The 24,364-nt window shown below is 53.3% G+C and overlaps 1 protein-coding gene across 1 annotated transcript in view; it reads right to left on the minus strand.

Moving 5' to 3' along the window:
* Nucleotides 1-24,364, minus strand: part of Hmcn2 (hemicentin 2) — a 154,314-nt gene that overhangs the window by 37,756 nt on the left and 92,194 nt on the right. The window contains exons 48-68 of the mRNA XM_051166434.1: nucleotides 23,604-23,690; nucleotides 22,436-22,627; nucleotides 21,674-21,847; nucleotides 21,437-21,550; nucleotides 20,639-20,781; nucleotides 19,706-19,856; nucleotides 16,911-17,129; nucleotides 13,862-13,975; nucleotides 13,311-13,498; nucleotides 12,683-12,779; nucleotides 11,821-11,982; nucleotides 11,569-11,682; nucleotides 10,598-10,800; nucleotides 10,085-10,166; nucleotides 8,521-8,652; nucleotides 4,725-4,868; nucleotides 4,477-4,636; nucleotides 4,269-4,393; nucleotides 3,562-3,745; nucleotides 1,421-1,518; nucleotides 469-735 (exon numbers count right to left, since the gene is read on the minus strand). Coding sequence (XP_051022391.1) covers nucleotides 469-735; nucleotides 1,421-1,518; nucleotides 3,562-3,745; nucleotides 4,269-4,393; nucleotides 4,477-4,636; nucleotides 4,725-4,868; nucleotides 8,521-8,652; nucleotides 10,085-10,166; nucleotides 10,598-10,800; nucleotides 11,569-11,682; nucleotides 11,821-11,982; nucleotides 12,683-12,779; nucleotides 13,311-13,498; nucleotides 13,862-13,975; nucleotides 16,911-17,129; nucleotides 19,706-19,856; nucleotides 20,639-20,781; nucleotides 21,437-21,550; nucleotides 21,674-21,847; nucleotides 22,436-22,627; nucleotides 23,604-23,690 — 3,150 coding nt within the window. The remainder of the gene's footprint in view (nucleotides 1-468; nucleotides 736-1,420; nucleotides 1,519-3,561; nucleotides 3,746-4,268; nucleotides 4,394-4,476; nucleotides 4,637-4,724; nucleotides 4,869-8,520; nucleotides 8,653-10,084; nucleotides 10,167-10,597; nucleotides 10,801-11,568; nucleotides 11,683-11,820; nucleotides 11,983-12,682; nucleotides 12,780-13,310; nucleotides 13,499-13,861; nucleotides 13,976-16,910; nucleotides 17,130-19,705; nucleotides 19,857-20,638; nucleotides 20,782-21,436; nucleotides 21,551-21,673; nucleotides 21,848-22,435; nucleotides 22,628-23,603; nucleotides 23,691-24,364) is intronic.

Consider the following 24,364-nt stretch of genomic DNA (forward strand, 5'->3'; position numbering starts at 1 on the left):
GGGGGTCACTTAGACATAGAAACCACAGGCCGCATGTCCCCAGGACAATTATTTGTACCTTGATCCCAACAAGGACTCAGTACATAGGGAGGAGACGGAATTGAGGTTAATGTTTCTAACATGGCCCCCACATTATACGCGTCTGTGCTACATCTTGAGGCTATATCCCTAGATGCTGGTGGCTCTAACGTTTGCTTCTGACACCAAGGTCTGGCGGTAAAAAACAAAAACAACCAACCAACCAAACAAACAAAAAACTATTGGAATAGAGCTGAGGAAAAGTGTACTTCTCAGCCACAGCAGCTTGGCAGGCAGGCCCAGTGAGGCCTCTCTCTCTTTCTTTGGAGCCTCACGCAAGGGTGACCCCAAACCTCCAGGGAACGCATCTTCCTCACCCCCTTTCTGTCAGCTCTAGAGTCCCCATCTCACCCTTTAGCCACTGAAGCTGCTGAGGGACAAAGCACCCACCCATCACTGTCAGCCGGAAGCGCCTCCTGGCCTCCCCTGCTTCGCTTGTTGCCATGCAGGAGTAGGTCCCCGAGTCACCAAGGCTCACTGCTTCCAGCTTCAGGCCAGGCCCCTGCTCAAGGCTCTGAGGGAACAAGAGCTCCCCATCTTTCATCCACGACATGAGGGGTGGGGGGCTTCCCCGGGCCTCACACGGAAGGACCACACTGGAGCCTTGGACCGCCATCACATCATTCGGGAACTCTACTGGTTCCAGGATGGGGGGTACTGAGGGAGGAAAAGTGTGGGTAGGATCCATTTTAATCTACAGCAAGTGGTCTTTACACAGACTGTGGCCTATAGTCCTCACGGATAAGCCCTCTGGATTTCCCATGCTAAGTGAGTCCTCCGATATTGCATCCCCTTGTGTGCTGGTGGAGCTGGGCCTAGAGCCATGCCTGTCAATGCTCGGGCACGCCTGCTTGCTTCTTGGGGGCTAAGTGGATGGACAACAGAAGAAATGAGATTAGAATGCTCCATGGCTCTACCCCATGACATACCCTGATGAGCAGAGGATGGGGGATTTGTTTGTTTGTTTGTTTTTCGAGACACGGTTTCTCTGTGTAGCCCTGGCTGTCCTGGACTAGCTTTGTGAACTGGGCTGGCCTCAAACACATAGAGATCTGCCTGCCTCTGCCTCCCGAGTGCTGGGATTAAAGGCGTGTGCCACCATGCCTGGCAGAGGATGGGGGATTTTTTTTTTTTTTTCGAGACAGGGTCTCTCTGTGTTAGTCTTGGCTGTCCCAGACTAACTTTGTAGACCAGGCTGGCCTCAAACTCACAGCAATCTGCCTGCCTCTGCCTCCTGAGTGTTGGGATTAAAGGCATGCGCCACCACGCCCGGCAGAGGATGGGGGATTTTATTCTCATCTGATATAGCCAATGGCACTATCTGCCCGACCCTGCCCCATACCGAGTACGAGCAAGGTGAAGTTCCTTTCAGCTACCCCAGCCGGGCTTGCAGCCACACAGGTGAAGATGCCTGAATCTGCCAGCTGCACCTGAGAAATCCTGAAGCCCCTCCCCCAAAGAGGGGGGAAGGTGGGAGGTGAGGGAAGAGGGAGGGCAAAGAGGAAAGAGGTTGAGTTTTTTGTTTGTTTGTTTGTTTGTTTGTTTTTCGAGACTGGGTTTCTCTGTGTAGGCTTGGCTTGGCCTCGAACTCACAGCGATCCACCTGCTTCTGCCTCCTGAGTGCTGGGATAAAAGGCGTGTGCCACCACTGCCTGACTGTGTTTGCTTGTTTGTTTGTTTTAAATCTCACTTCTCAACAGCTAACCCTGAAAGGGGTAACCCTTTACCCACTGTTCACATCCCTCTTCTGGCCTCCTAGTGCTCCCTGGACAAAGCCCCAAACTACTCCTCTCTGAGCTTGCTCCCCTCACCCCCAAACACACACACCCCTTCTCCAGTCCTTACTGCCTGAACTAAGCCTCTGTCTCCTAAATTCTAGAAGCTCACTGTGCCACCTCGGGCACAACCATCTTTCCTATTGACAATCACGTAGGACTGACCTGGGTTGTCTATCTACTGGCCCCACTCAGTCCCCACTTTTCCTGAACCCCTAGCTTCTTCTGGGCTGTCTTGCTGTGGGCCAGCCAGAGAGGACCATGATGCCAAAGCCAGACCAGTCTGCCTTCCTGAATTGAGCCTTCCCACACTCTCCGGTCTCTGCCAGAAGCCTTTCCCCCAAGCAGCCGGAACATAGTGCACACGTTGTAGTAGATAGTTGGATTCATTTGGCTTCCAGAATCTTCCATGTGCTGACTGATAGTCCCAGAATGTCTAGCTCCCCAGGCTCTGAGACGACAGTACATCTACCCCAGGTGCCTGGGGACCACGGTGCCAAGTAGTCAGATTCAAAATGGAGTCCCTTTGGTCAAGCCCAAAGCAGCCAGTAAAGCTGAGGGCTGGGAGTGTGTGTGTGTGTGTGTGTGTGCGTGTGCGTGTGTGTGTGCATGGCTTCCCAATGTGGCTGTCGCCAAAGACATCTGGCAGACCTTTGAGCATGTGTGGAAAATGCTCTGTGAGTGAACCTGCCCGACAGTGGCCTATGTGGCTTCAGACAGAGGCCACTCATCAGGAACTTGCGGTTAAAGTTTGTGGTTTCAGAATATCTTGTGTAATCCTCATTTTGCCTTTAAAAACTTCCCTTTCTGGGCTGGCAAGGTGACTTCTTTTTTTTTTTTTTTTTAATTTTTCGAGACAGGGTTTCTCTGTGTATCCTTGGCCATCCTGGACTCACTTTGTAGACCAGGCTGGCCTCGAACTCACAGCGATCTGCCTGCCTCTGCCTCCCGAGTGCTGGGATTAAAGGTGTGCGCCACCACGCCCGGCTTGGCAAGGTGACTTCAATGTGTAGAGGGACTTGGTGTGGATCCCTGGGGATCTGAGTGAGTCCCAGAATCCACAGAAAGATGGGAGGAGAGACCCCCCTCCACAGTGACAATCTCTCCTTAGGAACCTCAAGATCCCACTTGAAACATCTGTCTGTCCCTGCTATCTTCCTGTCTTGTTCCCACCTGGGGGGGGGCCCTTGCCCTTGCTGCCTCCATGGAGCCCCGACCTGGCTCCACCTTCCTCCACCTCAGCACCTACATGAGGTGAGCAGCTTAGCCTTGCCCATGGCACCTCTCTCGTCACCGTGTCTCCTTGACCAACTTCAGAGCTCATGGCTTGCGGCCTTTATTTTCTGGTCCCCATTAGCTGGTCCCTTTGGCTGCAAGACTCTCTTGTTTGCTGGTGTCTAGAATCGCCAGCTTTGCTCAGGCCCCTTCCGGGAAGCCCTCGCTGCTTTCTACCTGGCCATGCCAAATCAAGGCACCCAGGGTTCCTCTTGGGCTATGCCTTTTCCATCAGGCCACAGGATGAGGCTGCTTTTAATTTTTGATGTCCCACTGGGTGATGGGGTCTTCTTAGTCTCTTCAGTCACCATAAACCTCTGTGCCTGTACTACCTTGTATTTTACTGTCTTCGTGGACGCATTTGGAGCCTGAGCTGCCTGGAGGATGCATCGGCAATTGCCACCAGGTAGCAGAAGCCGGCCCGCCCTCCTACCTGAGGGTGCGGCCAGAGCTGTAGAGGAGTGTGCTCTGGGAGAGTGGGAGGGGCAGGCCATCCTTGAGCCAGTTCACATGAATGGGTGGGGATCCTCGGACGGGGCACATCATGGTCACCAGCTCTCCAGGCCTGCTCACCAGGGTCCCCGTGTCACCGGCTCGTTGCTCAATGGTGGGGGAAACTGGGGTGGCGGATTAGAAAAGCGATGAGGGGTTTGGAGGGAGGGTGGCACCCAGCCCTGAACTTCTGTCGTTGCCAGCCACTGTAGTTATGTTCTTAGAGTCTTGGCCACCCCCTGGAGAGATGAGGCGCATTGTCTGGGATCCCCTCTGTCTTGACACCCTGCTGAACCTTGGGCTGGGAATCCCCCCCCCCTTTTTTTTTTTTTTTGGTTTTTTGAGACAGGGTTTCTCTGTGTAGCCTTGGCTGTCCTGGACTCACTTTGTAGACCAGGCTGGCCTCGAACTCACAGCGATCTGCCTGCCTCTGCCTCCCGAGTGCTGGGATTAAAGGCGTGTGCCACCACGCCCGGCTTGGGCTGGGAATCTTGTGACTCATATTTGAGAGCACAGCTTGAAGGTCCCGGGACCCTGCAGAGTGGCCATTGAACAGCGATTCCTTCCTGACCCCACCCACTCCTGTAGGTGTCCCCAGATAGGCACCAAGGCTCTGAGGCTACCTGCCTCTCAGCCTCGCCTCCTCACCCAGCACATTCACTGTGTGTAGCCTGGCATCCTCCCCAGCCGGGTTGTGGGCCACACAGGTGTAGGCGCCCGAGTCTGCTGCTCGTAGGCCCTTCAGCACCAGGGAGCTGCCATCCAGAAAGAACCTGGGTGGGGAGGAGTCACTGAGGGCAGGTTCACACAGCCTGGAGGCCCTGGTGTCTCCTCTGGAGGCGCAGCCTGGTCTTACCGCAGGTGAGGCCCCACATGCTGCTCCAACAGGGCACCGTCCTTCAGCCAGACTATCTCTGGCGGTGGCTGGCCTTCAGCCTCACAGTCTAGCCGTATCTCCTGGCTTTCCAACACATTGTGTTCTTGCGCCAGGCCTGAGTTCTGGATCTGTGGAGGCACTGTGGCATGGGCTGTGGTGAGGTCCCGGCAGCAGCGAGGACTGGCGGGGACGGGGCAGACAGGATGGGGTGTACAGTGCAGGTGTACCTTGTACAGACACCACAAAGTCTTTTCGGGCCTCGGCCTGGGCGTTCTCAGCCACGCAAGTGTAGGTGCCAGCCTGGGCTGGCTGCAGGCGACTCAGCTGGAGACGGCCACCTCGGGAGACCATGCCGTACACCGCGTTGCTCTCTGTGGAATGGAGGGAAGCCCTTGAGTCCTGCCCTCCCTTCCTGGACTGACAGGGAAACTGAGGCAGCGGTGGGTCAGAGGTGCCTTTGAAGGTTCCCACTGTCCTGGTTTCATTTCTGCCACTGTGATTAATTGTCTGGCATGGTGGATGAGAAAGGGGTTGTTAGGCCCATGGTTCCGGGTGGCAGTCAAGGTAGGAGGAAGTCAAAGGTGGCAGGAACAGTTAGCAGCTGTGGTCGCATCCACAGCAGAGAAAGAAATGGATGCGTGCACCCCTGTGCACGTTCAGCTTGTTTTATCTGTATATAAATTGAGTCCCTGGACTCAAATCCAGGGAACAGTGTCACTCATTCTCAGGCCAGGTCTTTTCACGTCAGTAAACATACTTAAGGCAACCGATCCCTGACAGATACACTTGCAGCAAACATGGCCCAGGCAATCCTATAGTGAGCCTGGCAGTGGTGATCCTAGGCTGCGTCAAGTTGACCGTTAAACTAACCCCCATGACCACTGCCATCAACTCACACCTGGACGTTGTACTTCTTTTAACCCTCCCTCCCCCTTAGGCCAGCCCTCCTCAGGGTCCCACACCTTCTACCTGCATCAGGGTTGCCGATCAAGGGGGAGCAGACACTCAGCACCCCACAGGAGTCACCCTTGGGGCGCTGCTCACCAGCTTGGAATGTCCCCTCCTTGCAGGTCTGTCCTGAAAGCGTTTCTAATTGTACCAGTCCTACCTTTACCCTACCCTGACCCCTGTCCAGTCAGCCTTTCAGCACTGAGTGAACAGACTAGCTGCACCTGGTGTCTCACCCAGAGCTTGGGAGGCCAAGGTAAAGCACACAGACACACTCCAGCTGAGGATTGACATCTGTAAAACTCTCAGGGTCAGGGAGCAGGGCTTGGAGGGTGGGGGTTGGGTGGGAGTGATGGTGGTGGTGGTGGTGGGGGATGGAAGGAACAGGGGAGGGGCAGGAGTGCACCAGAGAAAGATGAGAGAGGCAGCAGGAGCTAGGAAGGGATCTTCAACACGGGCTGCTGGGCCAAAGCTTGAGTAGAAACCAGCCAGACACAAGTGGACAAGGTCATGAGGTTTTGCAAGCAGGGAACAGAATGTGTGAACTGGAGGCACCATAGACAGGAAATGACGCCAGGCTAACTCAAGGGTCCCCAGTCAGGAGAGACAAAACCACACAGCGGCAGAGCCCTGAACACCCACAGACACCTGCATGCCAAGCTCACAGCAGCTTCATCGTTACAGCCCAAAGGCTGCTTAGGAGACATGATGCTACTTGTTCAAGGCGTTAATGCCAGCACCTGGGAAGCAGAGGCAGGCAGATCTCTGGGAGTCTAAGACCTGTCTAGTCAGCTGGGTGTGGTGGCACACGCCTTTAATCCCAGCACTCTGAAGGCAGAGGCAGGCAGATCTCTGTGAGTTTGAGGCCAGCCTGGTCTACAGAGAGAGTTCCAGGACAGTCAAGCTACACAGAGAAGCCCTGTCTCGAAAACCCAAAACCAAAACAACAAACAAACAAAAACATGTTTACTGGAGGCAGAGGCAGGCGGATCGCTGTGAGTTTGAGGCCAGCCTGGTCTACAAAGTGAGTCCAGGATGGCCAAGGCTACACAGAGAAACCCTGTCTGGAAAAACCAAAAAAAAAAAGAAAAAGAAAAAAAAGAAAGAAAGAAAGAAAAAGAAAAATAATTAAATTAATTTCTGAAAAGATAACACTGATCCAGGCTGCCCAGCCAGCTCTCAAAGTCTCAGGTTAAAGTGGAGTAAGGCAGATGCGAAAGGCCACAGGGTAACACGATACCATTGGAATGAAATGTCCAGAATGAATGCGCTGTCCAGAGCAGGCATTCCACGGAAACCAACAGCAGACTGCTGTGGCCTATAGTGGGGTGGGGAGTCGGGGGCCAGGAGGAGTGGGGGGTGGGTGATGGCTAATGGCTCCGGGGAAGACAACACTGATTGTGAACGAGGTTCTGCTGCTTGGATACACTGCAGAGTCTTGAATGATATACTCTTTTTTTTTTTTTAAGAGTTATTTATTTATTTATTTATTGTATATGACTGCTTTATACCTGGAGGCCAGACGAGGGCACCAAATCTCACTATAGATGGTTGTGAGCCACCATGTGGTTGCTGGGAATTGAACTCAGGACCTCTGGAAGAGCAGACAGTGCTCTTAACCTCTGAGCCATCTCTCCAGCCCGAATGATATACTCTTTAGATGGTTGGACTGTATAGGGTGTGAATCACAGCTCACTAAAGCTGCTGAAGAGTAGGGGTGGGGGGCTACACATGTGAACAGGGGAGACACGTTTCCCAGCTGCACAACTTGAGGTCCCCACAGCTGCCACTAATGCCTCAGAGATGCGCTGTCAGAACCTTCTGCCTGTACTAGAGGGACCCGTGGGCCTGAGACCAGCTCGGGGTATATGTGTGTGTGGGGGGGCTGCTGCCCTCACCAGATACTGGCAGGGGGTGGTGGCGACCCACATGGGGAGGCACCAGTGGACACTAGTAGGAACACCAAGCTGACAGGTCCAATATCCACAGACTGACCTAGCAGGGGGTGGAGGTCAAGGGCCGGGGGGGGGGGGGGGGGGGGGCCTTAGATGGAATGAGCCAGCTGTGGCCAAGCAGGGGCAGAGCTGACAGGCAGGAGGAGGGGCAGCTCCAGGGGTCAAGGGCAGCCTTGGGATAGCTAGGCCTGAAGAGCCTCCTGTCCTCTGGGTGGAGGATGCTGGAGTTGGCTCCTGATACTGGATTCTAGTGGCCAATGAAAAGCACTGAAAGGCAAATAGGGTAGGGCTTGCATCACACTGTCAGCCTTGCTTGTCTAAGGGAAGGGAGGGAGGGAGGGAGGGGAAGGGGGAGGGGAAAGGGAGGAAGGGAGGGAGAGAGAGGAAGAGGGAGAAGGGGGAAGGGGAGGGAGAGGGAGAGAGGAGAGAGAGAGAGAGAGCACCCAGGCTGGCTGAGAACTTGGGATCTGTGCTGGTTTGGATGAGAACTGTCCCTCATAGGCTCAGGTGTTTGAACACCTGCTCCCCAGTTGTTGGTGTTGGTGTTTGGGGCATTTACAGGCAGCCATCTCTGGCAGGTGGTTGTTGCTGAAACTGTGATCAGCTCCCTGCCCCTAGCACCGTGCTTGCAGCTTGTTCTCCTCCCTCCCTGCCACCATGGACTCTTCTCCCTCTGGAACCCGCAGCCAAAGTCAATTCTTTCTTCCTTAAGCTGTTTTCATCACAGCAACACAGAGTAACCAAGGCAGGCTCCTGCGGCTCAGCCTCCCCACTGCTGGAGATACAAGCCTGAACCACCACATCCCACGAACTGACAATTCCCTGAGCTTTCATTCCTATTTATTTATTTATTTATTTATTTATTTATTTATTTATTTATTTATTTATTATACAATGTTCAGCCTGCATATACACCTGCAGGCCAGAAGGGGGCACCAGATCTCATTATAGATGGTTGTGAGCCACCATGTGGTTTCTGGGAATTGAACCCGGGACCTCTGGATGAATAGTCAGTGCGCTTAAGCTCTTAGCCATCTCTCCAGCCCTGGACTTTCCTTCTTGCTGCACTGGATGGCGATAGATTTTGCACTAAAATGGCAAGCAGGACACGTGTACTCACCCACGGGCATTCTGTCCTTCAGCCAAGTAACAGTGGGAGCTGGGATCCCCGACACGTCACAGGCCAGGACTAGGGTGCGCCCAGCTACCTGGCTCACCATCTCCGTCTCTGGCTTTTCAAATGTTGGGGGCACTGTAGGAGAGATGGCAGGTTTCTGCACTCTTCCCTGCTCCCCAGTTTTTGTTTTACACTCTATTGATGGAGGCAGGGGCCGTTTTATTCACAGATGGGACCGGAAACCACTGTTGACTATTTCTAAGTGTCTCTAAAGCAGAGAACCCCCGATGACTCTCTCAGTCTGAATGCACAGCTCATGGGCCAACAGTCCTCTGGGGAGTCGGATCTCCTAGATTTCCCTCACCCCACTGTCTAGCTGCCATGCATGTGCCCTGTGCCTAACCTATAGAGCAGGTTAGTGCCCAGGTTGCCCACTGGGCGGGCTCTGCTTCTCTGTGAAACTTGGCAGGCAGAGGAACAGGAGTATCCCACTGAGTCCTTCAAAGGATTCCACAGGAAGAGAACTGTGTGGGGTTTTTTTGTTTGTTTGTTTGTTTTCTTTTTCTTTTCTTTCTTTTTTTTTTTGTTTTTGTTTTTTGTTTTGTTTTGTTTTTTGAGACAGGTTCTCTTAGTGTTAGCCTTAGCTGTCCTGGACTTGCTTTGTAGACCAGGCTGGCCTCGAACTCACAGCGATCTGCCTGCCTCTGCCTCCCGAGTGCTGGGATTAAAGGTGTGCACCACCACACCGGCTCATTTTTGTTTTTGAGACAAGGTCTCAGTCTGATGTGGAGATAGTTATCTACCTAAGGATGTGGCTTACACACTGTAACTCCTGAGTCCCAGCTTCCTCCTCCCTCCCAAGCAGTGGGGCTCTAGGCACCTGCTGGGCTCTGATTCTGTGTTGCATCTCCATCCCCACAGGGTTTTTAACCTCCAGCTCTTGCGCACTTAGCCTTTGCCAGTAGCGCCTCTTCCTGTCATTGATCTGATCCCTGCAGGCCTGGAGCTGCTGGGGGTGATGGAGGCTGGGAACTGGCCATGTGGGCCAGAGACCCCAGAGCGGTGGATCCAGGAATGTCCCTGCTGGAGGTCAGTTACACCAGGACGGAGGCCTGGTTCCTGGCTCCTCAGGATTGCTCACCCTTATCCAGAAGCTGTACATGAGGGCAGGACCAAAACTGAGAAAGAAGTAGACTGACCAGCTAGGTCACCCCTCCCTGTGTCTCATCCACTTTCTGCCATCAGTCCATTAAAAAGGCCCCTACTACTACCTCAGCGATACCCTATTTCTTGGGATGATCTGTTGCTATATAGGAGCTTGGCTTCCTCTGTCAGTCTGTCTGTCTGTCTGTCTGTTTCTCCCACCTGTGAATATAAAACAAACTCTCTAAATCTGCAAATTTCATTCTCCAAATTTGTGAGAGGAGAACTGGTTTGGGGTGGCTTCGGTGGCCATTAGGTTTTCTGGGACCCTAGCCCATCCCCCCACCCCCCCAGGATCAGCTCACCGAGAGCCACAAAAGGCTCTATTCTCACCATCCTGGGGTCCAGGCCAGGCCTGGCTTACCTTGAATGGCGAGGTCAAAGGTCCGGGTGGCCTCTCCAGCTGTGTTGCTGGCTTTGCAGCTGTACACTCCCTTGTCTGATACCTGGGACAGAGGACACGGTGTCGGTGTGTGTGCCGTAGAGATTCCCCAGGGGCTGGCTTTAGGAGGTCAGGGAAGCCGACTCCCAGGGTGCCCTGGTCTGCCCTTTACTGTGGGGCTGGAGCTGGGTCAGAAGATGGAAGTCCAGACAAATACTTATTCAACCAACTCGAGAGCCTGTGCTAGTGTGGAAAGGCTCCGGTCAAGGTCTCTGTGAGTCAGAGAGAGCTAGGGTTGGAATCCAACTCTTGGATGTCCCAGGCCTTTCCCAGGTCACTTGCAGGGGACTGTGTATCATCTTGGGTTAAGGAGATGGTGGTACCCTCACATCGTAGCACACACCTACACACTTTCCACCTCCCTCTCCCCAGGCCTATGATGGGGTCAGGAAGTGCTGTGCCCACTGCCCAGACTGCCCAGGGAGGGCCCCTGACCTGTGAGTCTAGGATTTCCAGCATTTGTCCACCTTGTAGACCCTGAATCCGCTGCCCCAGGGCAAGGGGCTGCCGGTCCTTGAACCAGGTCACAGCTGGCTCTGGGAGCGAATCTGTCTCACAGCTGAGGATGGCTTTGTCCCCTGCTCTGACCCGGACTGCCTCCTGGGGGCCGCCAGGAGGCTGTTTAAAGCTGGGAGGAACTAGGGGTGGGAGAGCACAGTGAGGCACTATGGCCTTGTCTATATCTCCCTAATACCACCATGGGTAAACAGCCCAGGGAGGCCCACAGGACCAACATCCTCACAGCGAAGAGCAGGCCAGCCTACCAGAGCCACAGATCACCTGGTGCCTAGACACGGCAGTAACGATGCTGACAGCAAGACCCCCCCCCACACACTCCTCCATCCGCACACACCCCCTCTCCTGCTAGCCACAAGCCTCTCCTGACTAGACACAGCCCTCCATGGGTCCCTCAGGCCATGGCACTCCAGCTGACCCACATAGGCATCCACAGTCAGTTGTAAGCCCTCAGGGCCTGGCATGGCTATGTATTTACAACTGAATGAGTCTGGCCCAGGACTGAAAAGAACTTTCCAGAGAGTCTTGGCTGCTAACACTGGAAACAACTTTCCCCCAACAGAAGTCCAAAGATCGAGAGTACTGTCATAGGTTACAAGGCAAGAGCCTAGCTCCTGAGGTTCACCACTGCTCTGTCCCCTCAACTTGACTGCCACTGTAGCTCACACAGTCCCTTCATCAGGACATCTGGGGCTCAGAGAGGGGGAGACACTAGGCCGAGGTCACAGAGCAAGCCTGTGCATGGTATATCCAACTCTCAAGGCTGTAATTTAACCTCCACGGTGGGTGACTAACTGTGTCTCTTAAACAGAATTCCCTAGAGGCAGACGAGGGCTTCCCGGGGGCTGATGGGAAGAGTAGAGGACGCTACAGGAGGGGACAGGACCTACCCAGAACCCTGAGCTGTACCATCTTCTGGTCTCGGCCCGCGGCGTTGAGGGCCTCACACAGGTATGTCCCGGAGTCAGCTGGCTGTGCTCGTGCCAGCCGCAGCGTGTGCGTACCTGTGTGACAATGGTCCCTGTTCCCAGGGCCACTCTCACTTCCCAGTCCTCCCAATGTGTACAGCCCTGACCCAGGTTTGAAGACCTCGATCTCCCCACCAGAGCCTTGAACTGGGCACAAAGCCTCAGTTTACCAACCAGGAAGGAGGAAAACCTCTTGTCCCAGGGAGAGAGGCTGGCCATTCTTGTACCATGTGACCTCAGGGCTTGGGTGAGCATGGACTTCACAGGGGAGGCTGACACTGCTGTTGATGGTGGTGACCATCTGGCCGGTGTTCCAGTCCGAGATTTGTGGTGGTACTGGATGAAGGCAGAAGTGACAAGTTATGCAGGTGGAGAGCACAGGCCAGCGAGGGACTCACCTAGGAACTGGCCTGGCCTCCCAGGGCAATCCCTGGTGTGTCTCCACACAGCCCTTGGAGGGCAGGCTCTATCAGTTGGGGCTGCTTTGCGTAAGAGCGCAGGGTGGCTTGATCAAAGTAGTACAGCCGTTCTCCCAAAGGCACACAGCTATCAGTTGCAGAACCCAGATGGATTTTGGGGCTTCAGTGTGTGACTTTGAGGACCATCCAATCCATCCTTAGGGTTACAGCTGTCTCCACACCTGGGCTCATGGTGACATGAGGTCAACAGCAGACTTGGCGTGGTAAGACCCTTTCACCTGTGCTATCCCTTGAAGTAATTTTACAGTTGTAAAGCCAGGCCACTTTCCAGGCTTTGCTGCAGGGTGTCCTTTAGACACATCGCAGGTATACAGTAAGTGCTCAATAATGATGCTGTAAAGCCTTGGGAGAACATCCCCTGACCCCCGCCCCACCCTCAAAGCTGTTCCTGGCTACTTAAAGTTGGTCCAAACATGATTGAAATCTTCCAAATGTTCTCTGTCCTGAGATGTGGCTGGGGCCAGGCCGGGATCTCTGAACTCGGGGGGGTGTGGCTGGTAGGATATCCTCAGGGAAGAGGCAAGGAGCCCACAGAGGTCCCCTCTCAGCCATCTCACCTTGGACCCTGAGGGTAAAGAGCTTCTCTGCAGAGCCTGCCTGGTTCTCCGCCATACACATGTAGTTGGCAGCGTCAGCCACCTCCGTGGTGGAAACCTGAGGGGACAGAGGCCAGTCCCGAGGCCAAGGCTGACACGAATGGATTCATGGCTTGTCCCCACACTGCACAAGCACCCCCATCTCTCCACAGCAGACATGTGGGCCCCGCAGGTGCTCACAGTGACCAGGAACAGTCCCTCTGAGGCCTGTCTGGGGCTCTATGGCAAGACAGGCATTGGTTGGTTTTCTGCGGCTAAGTGGATGAGAAGGCCATGTGGGGCTGTGCTGGTCCCCAGAAGGGCCTGTGCAGCTATGGTGTGTGTTCCTAGCTCCTGACGGTCAGGGCTTGCATGGAGTTGCTGCCCTGGGCGTGGGCTGGTTCTAGGTGTAGCCCACACAGGCTCCTGATTTTTCAGAAGTCACTGATGCTTATGAACACCATGCAGCCCACATACCACCTGGGCTCCTCTCAGGTGCCATTTGCTGTGCAGATGACACCTTCCATACTTTAATGGGCTTTTATATGGCCCAGATGACACTGTCCCTTAGTTTCCCAGTGCCTTTACCCTGACAGGGGTCTGTTCCTACCTGCAGGACTTGTCCCTCCTCTAGGACCTGCAGCCGTGGGCTGGGGGACACAGGCAGTCCATTCTGGAGCCACGAAAGAGTGGGTGCTGGGTTCCCCAGGGCTGGGCACCGTAGGCTGACAGCACTGCTGGCATTCACGGTCACCTCCTCTACCAGCTCCTGTGTGTCTCCCAGGATCACTGGCGGTGCTGGGTGCGAGAGGAGAGCGAGAAGTGGGTTAGGTATTGAGCTGAGGGTAAAAGTGGGGGAGCGAAGGAAGCTTTTGCTCCAGATGCTGACCAGGGGTGTCCTTGTGCCACCCTCACTAAATCTGTCAGGCCTGGAAGCAGCTAAGAAATCTGGGCTTCTGAGAGGTTACAGTGTGCTCAAAGTCACACATCAGACAGTAGCTGCCTGGGACTTCAAAACTACCTCTGTGTGGCTTCAGAGCCCAAACTTGCAACCCTATTCCAAACCTTCTGAGCCCAAGAGGGCTCACTCCCCAGGGCTCTTCAGAAGGAGGCCTCTCTGGGACCAGACCCTCCCTGTCTCTCCTGGCCAGGGACACTCACTCAACACCAGTAGTTCGTAGTGCAGCCAGTCCTCGCCCACCTCATTGGAAGCCCTGCACGAGTACCTCCCGGCATCCTCTGCCTGCACCAGGGACAGCTGCAGGATTCGGCCTCCTGCAGGGACACAGGACAAGGGGCCTGAGCTCAGGGGTGAGGGCCCTGAATCCAGAGCAAGGAAGAGGTTTCTCTCCTGGAGGGCCCAAGACATATCGTCATTACCCACTGGCTCATCTGAGATGCAAAGAGATGCAGTGTACCCAGATCACAGGGCAAAGGGAGGACCAAGCCAGTCCGTGCTGAGTTAGTGGTCAGGTGTCAGGTGCAGGCTCCGGAGTGTGAGTGCTGTTAGTGAGGGGAAAATGAAGCTCCCAGCGGGGCTAGCAAGAGGGCAGAGAACTGGCTGGCTGGGCCAAGGTCAGAGGAGGTAACCTCAGAGGCAGGGCTAGCTTCTAGGTCAGTGGCAGCTTTGGGTGGAGGAAGAATGTCCTGAGACCCTTTGTGACCAGGAGGCGGCCGAGAGCAGAACCCGGTCTCTGTGTAGGGTTACTGTACGCTAAGGATTCCAGGTCGGGAAGTCACCAGCCAAGGCTGTGGGTGGCTCGACAGGCTCAACCATAGTCAGAAACAGGGTCTCTTGGTCTGGCTGGGCGTAGTGGCACACGCCTTTAATCCCAGCACTCGGGAGGCAGAGGCAGGCAGACCGCTGTGAGTTTGAGGCCAGCCTGGTCTACAAAGTGAGTCCAGGACAGTCAAGGCTGCACAGAGAAACTCTGTCTCAAAAAACCAAAAAAAAAAAAAAAAAAAAGAAACAGGGTCTCTTGACAGGCAGAACTATGGGCAGGGGGCGGGGCCTATGGCCACTGTGGAGCTCAGGTGAGATCTGGGGCTGCCTTGTGATCAGGATCTACATCCAACTCGACTTGTGGCCACACTTTTAGCATGCTCGGGGTTGACAGCCGGAGTCGGGCTTGAGGTCACATGCTGACGTATGAGCCAAGTCAGTAGCTGGCGTCAGGGGTTAACCGAGCCGGGATGGCTTGTATTTGGGATCTGCATTAGGATCTCCCCTATGGCTGAGCCTAGAGTAGCAGGATGCGATGAAGGGTGCCAGCCTGAGGTCAGCAGGAGGTCAGAGGTCAGTCCATAAATGTCCAGCTTGGACAATCAGCCTCCACATGCGTGGCGTCTCCCTGGGACCCCAGGGGTTCCTCTTCCTGCAAGGTCCAACTTCAAGGTCTGGTGTGACCGCTCATCAGAGATTGCCATAGCTGACCTCCCGTCCCCTAAACAGACCCAGTGCTAGTCTAGACCTGGCAGACCACCATGAAGATGCTAAGCCAGGGAACCGTCCATCCCCCTTGGTGGAGTCAGTGAGTCCTGAACAGCAACAGCAGTGGTCCGTGGCAGGGGCAGGGCAGGCAAAGGGAAGCCAGGCGTCTATAAGCCTCACCCCAGGGCTTACAAAGTCATTCATAAAGGATATTTCAAAATAAGTTTCACCTAAATTAATAAACCAGGCTGGAGAGATGGCTCAGTAGTTAAGAGCACCACTTGCTCTTCCAAAGGTCCTGAGTTCAATTCCCAGCAACCACATGGTGGCTCACAACCATCTGTAATGTGATCTGATGCCTTCTTCTGGCCTGCAGATGTACACGCAGGCAGAGCACTGCATACATAATAATAAGTAAATAAATATTTTTAAAAAGAGTTAATAAACCTGGGGGGCTGAAGAGATAGCTCAGTGGTTAAGAGCACTGGCTGTTCTTCCAGGGAAACTAGGGTTCTGGGTTCGATTCCTACCACCCACATGGCAGCTCATAACAGTCTGTAACTCCAGTTCCAGGGGATCTGACACCCTCCCACAGACATACATGCAGGCAAAGCATCAATGCACAAAAAGTAAAAGTAAAAGTAAATAATTCATTACAAAATAAATAAAATGAGGGGGGGGGGCGCGCTTAAAACATAGCCTAGAAAAAAGTGATTATTTTCCATTAAACCCATCCAAAAAGAATTAATAAGGAAATATTTTTAAATGGTAAAATGAATGTAAAAAATTCTTATGACCTATAATCTACGAAGATAGCACAGACCCCAAAAGCCAGAGAGAAGCTCTTTCACAGGATTGCGACATGTGTGTGTGTTGCATATGCTTGTACGTGTGCAGGTACACATGTGTGTAAGGGTATGTGAGCATACCCATGCACGCGTGTGGAGACCAGAGGTCAGTTTGGAGTGCTATGCCTCCGAAACTGTCCACATTGTTTTTTGAGACGGGGCCTCTCATTAGTTGGGGGTTCCTAAGGAGACTTGAGTGTCTGGACAGTGAGCCCCAGGAGTCTGTCTGCCTCTGCCTCTGTAGTGCTGAGATCATGGCATACAGTACCCCCAGCCTTTACGTGAGTTCTCATGCTTGGCTGGCACAGGACTTTAGCTGCTGAGCCTGTGGTCCCCATTGCCTTCCCACTTTGAGATCTTTACACAGAGACCTACCTCTCCCTAGAGCTTTAGTTCTCAACCTCCCTAACTCTGTGACCCTTTAATTCAGTCCCTCATATTGGGGTGACCCCAAGCATAACATTCTTTTCATTGCTATTTTATAATTGTAATTTTGCTGATGCGACCCCAAGGGGGTCATGACCCCACAGGTTAAGAAACACCGCCCTAGATAATCACACCATTCTCCTGAGCATCCCAGGTCAGTACAGACCCTAAAGCCCAGACATGCGCTCTGGCCTGGACTGGGAAGCTCATTGTGAACACTAGCATAGAGCTGGGGGGTGGTGGTGGTGCACACCTGTAATCCCAGCATTCAGAAGGTGGAGACAGGTGGATCTCTGTGAGTTTGAGGCCAACCTGGTCTACAAAACGAGCCCCAGGACACCTAAGGTTACACAGAGAAACCCTGTCTCGAACAACGAAAACAACAAACAAACAAACCCCCTCCCCAAATCTAGCCCAGAAGATAACCGCCTACAACCCTTATCCTCTGTTTGTAAATTTCAGCGAGGATGTGGAGTGGTCACATCACAGGCGGCACGTAGCCTACCTTGCAGCACAGAGACCCCATCTGCAGCTGACAGCGGCTGACCCTCCCTGTACCAGGTGAGCTCAGGTGGTGGAACAGCGTTGGTGTCACAGTACAGGTAGGCTGGGTTGTTCTCTACAATCTCCCGGTATTCTGTCACCCTGCCCTGGGCCTCCTCCTCTGGGGGCAGGAACTCAAAGCCTTCATCAACACTGCCCGCCTTCTGGAACATCGGGGGCACTGTAGAGAGGGAATCCATACCGTTAGGACCACAATAAAGGGCTCCAGCTGCCTGCTACTATTACCAACCAGCCTGGGAGGCCACTGCCACACTCCACCGCCCAAGCCACACCCTGCAGTTAGGGCAAGACATTTCTTCTCTTTATTCCCCTAGGGGCTGCCTGTAAAGCTGCTGGGTGAGCTCTGGGGAAATCCCCCCGTTGTGCAGTGTTCACATGTAACTGGCCTCAGAGAATCCTGGGCGTGGCGGTGGCACACCTGACATCCTAGCACTTAGGAGGCTGAGGCAAGAAGATCACAATGCTAGGACATCCTGGGCTACAGTAAGGCTGTTAGCATACTGCCTCCAGTCAGCCTAGCAAACTATGACGTCATTACCTGCCTGCCACTAGGTGCGCCCCTGCCCAGGATTATAAAAGGGCAATCCTACTTCCTCTCTCTCTCTCTCTCTCTCTCTCTCTTACCTTTTTCTCCCTCCCTTGCTCCTCTCTGTCTCTGTCTCTTTCTCTGTCTCTCTCTCTCTCTCGTCTCTCTCTCTGTCTTTCTCTCTCTCTCTCTACCCGCCCCCCATCTCTCTTTCTGGGGTGCCCATCCCCCTTTCCTGCTCTCTCATGCTCATATAAATAGACTTTTCCATATCACATCTGTTTCCTGGCGTCCTATAGTTCATATTTTAAAAAGCCTTTGGCTCAAAAGAGCAAAATGAAGGCCGGGTGTAGCGGCGCACACCTTTAATCCCAGCACTCGGGAGGCAGAGGCAGGAGGATCTCCGTGAGTTCAAGGCCAGCCTGGTCTACAAAGTGAGTCTAGGACAGCCAAGGCTACACAGAGAAACCCTGTCTGAAAAAACAAAAGCAAAAACAAAAACAAAACAAAAAAGGAACAAAATGATATAAAATGGCTCTTTGTAAATACGGAAAGCTTTTTGAAGGGAGTTAGGCTGTTGCCAAGTGTAACCCACATTTGCTTGTTGATACAGAGGCACAAAGCCTTCAGTTGTTATGACCCAAAGGGCCCCCAAGGTCGCCTGCTTTAATCACATCGCCTGTACCTTTTTCTTTCTCTTTCTTTGAGACAGGGTCTCACTATGTAGCCCCAATTGGCCTCAAACTCTTGGATATCCACCGCCTTTGCCTTGGGGTGCTGGGACTTGGCTTACAACACCTACATTTTGCAAAGGATGAAACCAAGGCCCAGAGGGGGCCAGTGACATGCGCAGGACACACCAGTTGTGCTGGTTTGAATAGGCATGGCTTTCATAGACTCTTGTGTTTAAATGCTTGGCCCACAGGGGGCGGCACTATTAGGAGGTGTGGTCTTGTTGGAGGAGGTGTGGTCTTGTTGGAGGAGGTGTGGTCTTGTTGGAGGAGGTGTGGTCTTGTTGGAGGAGGTGTGGTCTTGTTGGAGGAGGTGTGGTCTTGTTGGAGGAGGTGTGGTCTTGTTGGAGGAGGTGTGGTCTTGTTGGAGGAAGTATCTCTATGGAGGTAGGCTTTGAAGTCTCCTCTACTTTATCTACACCCAGTGCGGTACACAGTCCCCCTTCTGCTGCCTGCAGATCACGGTGTGGAACTCGGAGCTCCTTCTTCAGCACTGGGTCTGTCTGAACGCTGCTGCCATGCTTCCCACAGTGATGATAATGGGATAAACCTCTGAAACTGTGTAAGCCAGTGCCTATTAAATGTTTTCCTTATAAGAGTTGCCATGGTTGGGGCTGGAGAGATAGTTCAGAGGTTAAAGAGCACTGACTGCTCCTCCAGAGGTCCTGAGCTCAATTCCCAGCAACCACATGGTGGCTCACACCCACCTGTAATGTGGCCTGATCTGATGCCCTCTTCTGGCCTGCAGGTGTATGTGCAGGCAGAACACTGTATACACAATAAATAAATAATTAAAAAAAAAAAAAAAAAAGAGTTGCCATGGTCGTGATGCCTCTTCACAATAATAAACCTCTAAGACACCAATAAGACAGGGTCAGGGTGAGGCAGGCACCTGAGAGCCAGATGTGGCACAGGAGAAAGGGTGTTGTTTCTCCTCCTGCACCTGACCCCCCAACCCCCACCAGACAGGGTTTCTCTGTTGTAGCCCTGGCTGTCCTGGACTTGCCTTGAACTCAGAGATCTGCCTGTCTCTGCCCTCACCCACTGCCTCTCCCACAGAGTGCTGGGGCTTGAAGGTGTGTGCCACTACGCCCGGCTGAGAGGGTGCTTTCTCACCAGCCCACTATGGAACACTATGAAGCAAAACTCTGTCCTTCCTTCATCTGACTTGGCCTCCAGCCTCCCTGGCTCTTCCCAGCCCCTCTGGCCTTGTTCTAGTTTCTCTTTCTCCCTGCCTGCCTCCTTACCGCTTCATCCTGATTTGAGGCTGGGAGCCTCCACCTCTAGCCACAGAAGACACAGAACTGCTCCACTTCTGAGACAGATGGTCACTGGGAAATGCCTATGTGGGTCTCCTTGCCAAGAGCTGGTGCAGGGCCTTGATGCCCAGGCAGTGTCCCTGCTGTGGGTCACATACCTTTCTACCTGGAGCCAGCCCATTGGTTGCTGTCGCCTAGCCTGCTTTATAGAAGCACGCACCTTGGATAAGAACATTGAAGTCCTGGTCATCCTCGCCAGCCACATTGGTGGCCACACACAAGTATCGGCCAGAGTCGGAGACCTGTGTGGGTTGGATCTGGAGCAGCCGTCCCTCCCCCAGGACACTGAGCCGCTGGCTGGGGGTCACAGGCTGGGGACAATAGACAGGGACTGAGATGAAAAATCAAAATTATTTGTTTACTGGTTTTGAGAGACAGGGTCTCATATAGCCTAGGCTGACCTCAAACTCACTATGTAGCCAAGGATGACCTTGAACTTTTGACTCTCCTGCCTTGGCTTTCTAAGTGCTGGGATTACAAGCATGTACCACTGCACCCCCTGCTCTATGTTTTAATAAATAAAAAATCAGACCATAGTGTAAAGCGATGGGACCATCCAGTGACTTTGTCAAACCAAACCTGTCTGATCTCAAAATCAGCAAAGAGCCGGGTAGTGGTGGTGCACGCCTTTAATCCCAGGACTCGGGAGGCAGAGGCAGGCAGATCACTGTGAGTTCGAGGCCAGCCTGGTCTACAAGTGAGTCTAGGACAGCCAAGGCTACACAGAGAAACCCTGTCTCGAAAAACAAACAAACAAAAACAAAAACAGAGCCGGGCGTGGTGGCGCACGCCTTTAATCCCAGCACTCAGGAGGCAGAGGCAGGCGGATCGCTGTGAGTTCGAGGACAGCCTGGTCTACAAAGTGAGTCCGGGATGGCCAAGGCTACACAGAGAAACCCTGTCTCGAAAAACCAAACCAAACCAAACCAAACCAAACAAAAACAAAAACAAAAATTAAAAAAAAAAAAAAACCCTGAAGGGTGAGCGGGGCCAGCCCTGGATGTTTTTAGGCCTCTCCTTTCTGGAAAGATCCAAGCAGGGCTAGTGAGACTCCAAGGTGAGAGGCTAAGGCTCTCTGGGGTCCTGCACTCACCCTTCCGTCTTTGTACCAGCTGATGGACGGTGGGGGCATGGCCCAGCATTCACACTCTAGGGTCAGGGTGCTGTTGACCTTGGTCTTCACTTCTTTCACGCTGACCTCCCCCAAAGGGTCATCTTTGGAGATGGATGGGGGAACTGAAAAGCCACAGGATGTGTGAGAGGCAGGCCTGGGGAGGGTCCTGAGACCCTGACCCACTGGTCCTAGGGATGGCTCCCTAAAGAAGGGCCTGCTACAATAGGGGGAGTCTGAAAAGAAACCCAGCTGTACCTTCTTAGGGTCAGAGAGGGCTAAGGGACAGGGGTTATGAAGCCTGGAGTGGCCTTTCAGGGCCTTTTGGGGGCTCAGGTGTCAAGCTGAGGGACCCCAGATTACATCTGAAAACCAGAAGTCAGGACAGGAGGAGGAATGGGGTCAACTTTTTTTTTTTTTCTTGAGACAGGGTTTCTCTGTGTAGTCTTGGCTGTCCTGGACTCACTTTGTAGACCAGGCTGACCTCAAACTCACATCAATCCGGCCTGCCTCTGCCTCTCGAGTGCTGGGATTAAAGATGTGCACTACCATGCCTGGCTGGGATGGGGTCAACTCTTATTTTGGGGGGGTGGTCAACTCTTAACACTATCTCTTCCTTTTAGCATCGCCAAAGCAAGAACTAGGAATGCAGAGATCCCCTCCCCACAGCTGCCTGTGACCCTCAGGAAAAACAGACACAGGGAAGTAGCCTGGGTCTCAAGTGTGGCCAGGACTCTTCTGTCTGTCCAGCCAATGTCCCAGAGGTGCTAGGGGACTCACTGAGAACTTCCACGTGATAGTGCTTTGTGGCCTCTCCCAGCTCGTTGGTGACTACACAGGTGTACTGGCCGGCATCTTCCTTCTGGGCATTCAGGATCTGTAGGCCGTGGGTACCTGCTTGGGGGATCCATGGCCAGAGTTACCCCGAAACAGGCTTTCACCATTGACCTGAGTTCAGCTTGACCCAGCTAGAAGACAGTTCACCTGTCTTCTCAAAGCCCACCCCAGGGCCATCACCTGGGAGGAGCTGAATGTTCTTAGAGGCCTCGAAGGGCACCCCATCCTTCATCCAGGTGATATTGGGGGATGGAAAGGCCAGCGCCTCGCAGATCAGGGATATAGGATTGTTGATGGTCACGGTCACTTCTTCGTTGGCATTGTTCTCGGGCTCTCCCAGGATAGTGGGAACCACTGTGAGGGGAGGCAGGGAGGCAGGGAGGCAGGGAGGCAGGGAGGCAGGGAGGCAGGGAGGCAGGGAGGCAGGGAGGCCGTGGCTAACAGTGCAACCCTGGGCCCCAGGGCCCTGAGGACCAGGACAGCTAGGACCCTAGGCTTCTCCTTGGTGCTGCAGTTGTGTGATGAACATGGGAAAGGGAAGCTCAGGGCAGCCAAGCCTGGAACTCCACTGCAGGGCAAGATGAACAACCAGGGCTCCTCCTCAACACTGACTCAACGTGCAGCCTTCCTACTTATCCAACCAAAACCTCCTTGGGTCTGCTGAGGAGGAAGGAGATTTTTTTTTTGGCCTAAACGTCCTTTTTTTTTGTTCCTGCAGGGGGCGCTGTTACAGTTTGGGCATAAACTGTCACAGGAAAGGCTCCTGTGCAGAAAGCCTGGTCCCCAGCTGGGGGTTGCTATGGAGATCTGGCGCCTGGCTGCTCTTCTTTTTATGTTTGCTGTCACACTTGGAATGGCAAAGGGAATGACAATGGTTGCTTGTGGAAACTTGGGGGGTCCTTCCTGCAGATCCTGATTGACCAGGGGAGGCCCAGTACTCACCCAGGACGCTGAGCTGTGTGTGTTTGGTTTTCTCCCCCACGGCATTGGTAGCAATGCAAGAGTAGTGGCCAGCGCTGGACAGATTAGCCTGGGGGACCCACAGGAAGGTCCCATCTGGGGACATCTCGTAGGGGTCTCCAACAGCCAGGGACTGGCCATCTTTGAACCATGTGACCTTGGGTGGTGGGTGGCCTATATGAAGAGAAGGCAGTGAGGAAATTCAGCCAGCTCTGAGCAGGTGGGCTTAGGGGTGTAGGGAACTCCCAGCCAACACAGATGTAGGGTTTCCGTCCCATTCAGGACGCACAGCAAGAACAGCCTGGGCTTTCTTCTGGAATTCGACTGCTTTACTGGGGAACAAGGAGAGAGGGCTTGGTACAGGCAGGCAAGATTCATTCATCCATCCACCCTTCATCCATCCACACTTTCATCCATCTTTCTGCTTTCCTACCTTCCTGTTCACTCATGTGTGGATCCCTCTATCCGTTTGTCTATCTTCCTACCCACTTAAGGCACACTTATCAATCTATCCATTGCTCTATCTCCTCATTCCTCCACTTTTTCATCCATTCATTCACCCGTCAACCCATCTACCTACCCATTTATCCGATTGTCCATCCGTCCATCTACCTACCCATCCACCTACTCACTTACCCACCTGTCCATCCACCTACCCATCCACTCATCCATCCATCCACTCATCCATCCATCCATCCATCCATCCTCTTATCTTCATACTAGCCTTTCTCCCACCCACTCAATCACCCATTTATCCATCATCTTTATCTATTCAATCGCCCGTCTATCTACCCTCTCATCCATTCATTCCTGCCCTTCTCTTTATCCACACGAATATCCACCCGCCCTTCAATCCTCAAGCATCAGAGAGCGCCTAGCCTTCCAGGCAGAGGGAGGAGCCTTGGACTCAAGGGTCTGGGTCCTCAGGGATCTCAGATACAACAGATTATTATGGTCCTGTGTGGTCAGTGCCAGGGCAGGGAAGTCCTAGTTCAGTGGGGACCCGGGAAGCAGCCAGACCAAGAGGCCCCATGGAAGGTTCTGGTGCGTGACTGCAGTCATCAAGAAGCAGAGCAAACAAGATCCTTCGTAGATAGCCTCGGGCTTGAGGACTGGCTAAGCCAGGCTCGCTATGCTGCATAGCCCTCACCTGTGGCGTTGCACACCAGCTGGGCAGTCTGTCCCTCTGGCACCTTGATCACTTCCTCCAAGTTTTCATTTTCAATACTGGGAGGAACTAGAAGGAGAAGAGAGACATTCAGTTGCCAACTGGGTGGCCTACTCAGGCAACCCATCCACAGAGCAGGGAGCTAAGTTTCCTGTGCCTCAGTTTCCTCATTCCCCCAACACCTGCTCCTATTCAGAAGTCAGTCTAATGCATTGTTGCTGCTGGGGAGACTCTGAACAGAGAAGTTGGTGTGAGGTTGAGAATAACCCTCACTTTGGGTTAATTCTTACTGTTTCTGGAACTGAAGGCAGCTTCAGAAGAGAGGATGTGTGTGTGTGTGTGTGTGTGTGTGTGTGTGTGTGTGTGTGGTGTTTGTATGTGAGTGTATGTGTGTGCACGTGTAGTGTGTGTATATGTGTAAGTGAGTGTTGTGGGAATGTATATTTGAGTATGGGTGTGGGGTGTGTGTATATGTGTGTGTATGGTATATGTTTGTATGAGTCACGTGTGTGTGATGTGTGTTGTATGTGTGGTGTGTGGTCTATATTTGTGGGGGTGCCCACATGTGCCCGGGTGTGCCTGTGCATGGTGGCGGCCAGTCTCCGTTTCATTCCCCAGCCACCCCCTTTTCACAATACGCAATCCCCATGGTCTCTGGCTAAGAATTTGCCAAGCAGGTTAGACTGGCCGGCCATTGAACTCAAAGGATCTTCCTATTTCCACCCTCCAAGTGTTGGGATTCC

Source organism: Acomys russatus, chromosome 24 (genome assembly GCF_903995435.1).
Source record: "Acomys russatus chromosome 24, mAcoRus1.1, whole genome shotgun sequence".
Lineage (NCBI taxonomy): Eukaryota > Metazoa > Chordata > Mammalia > Rodentia > Muridae > Acomys > Acomys russatus.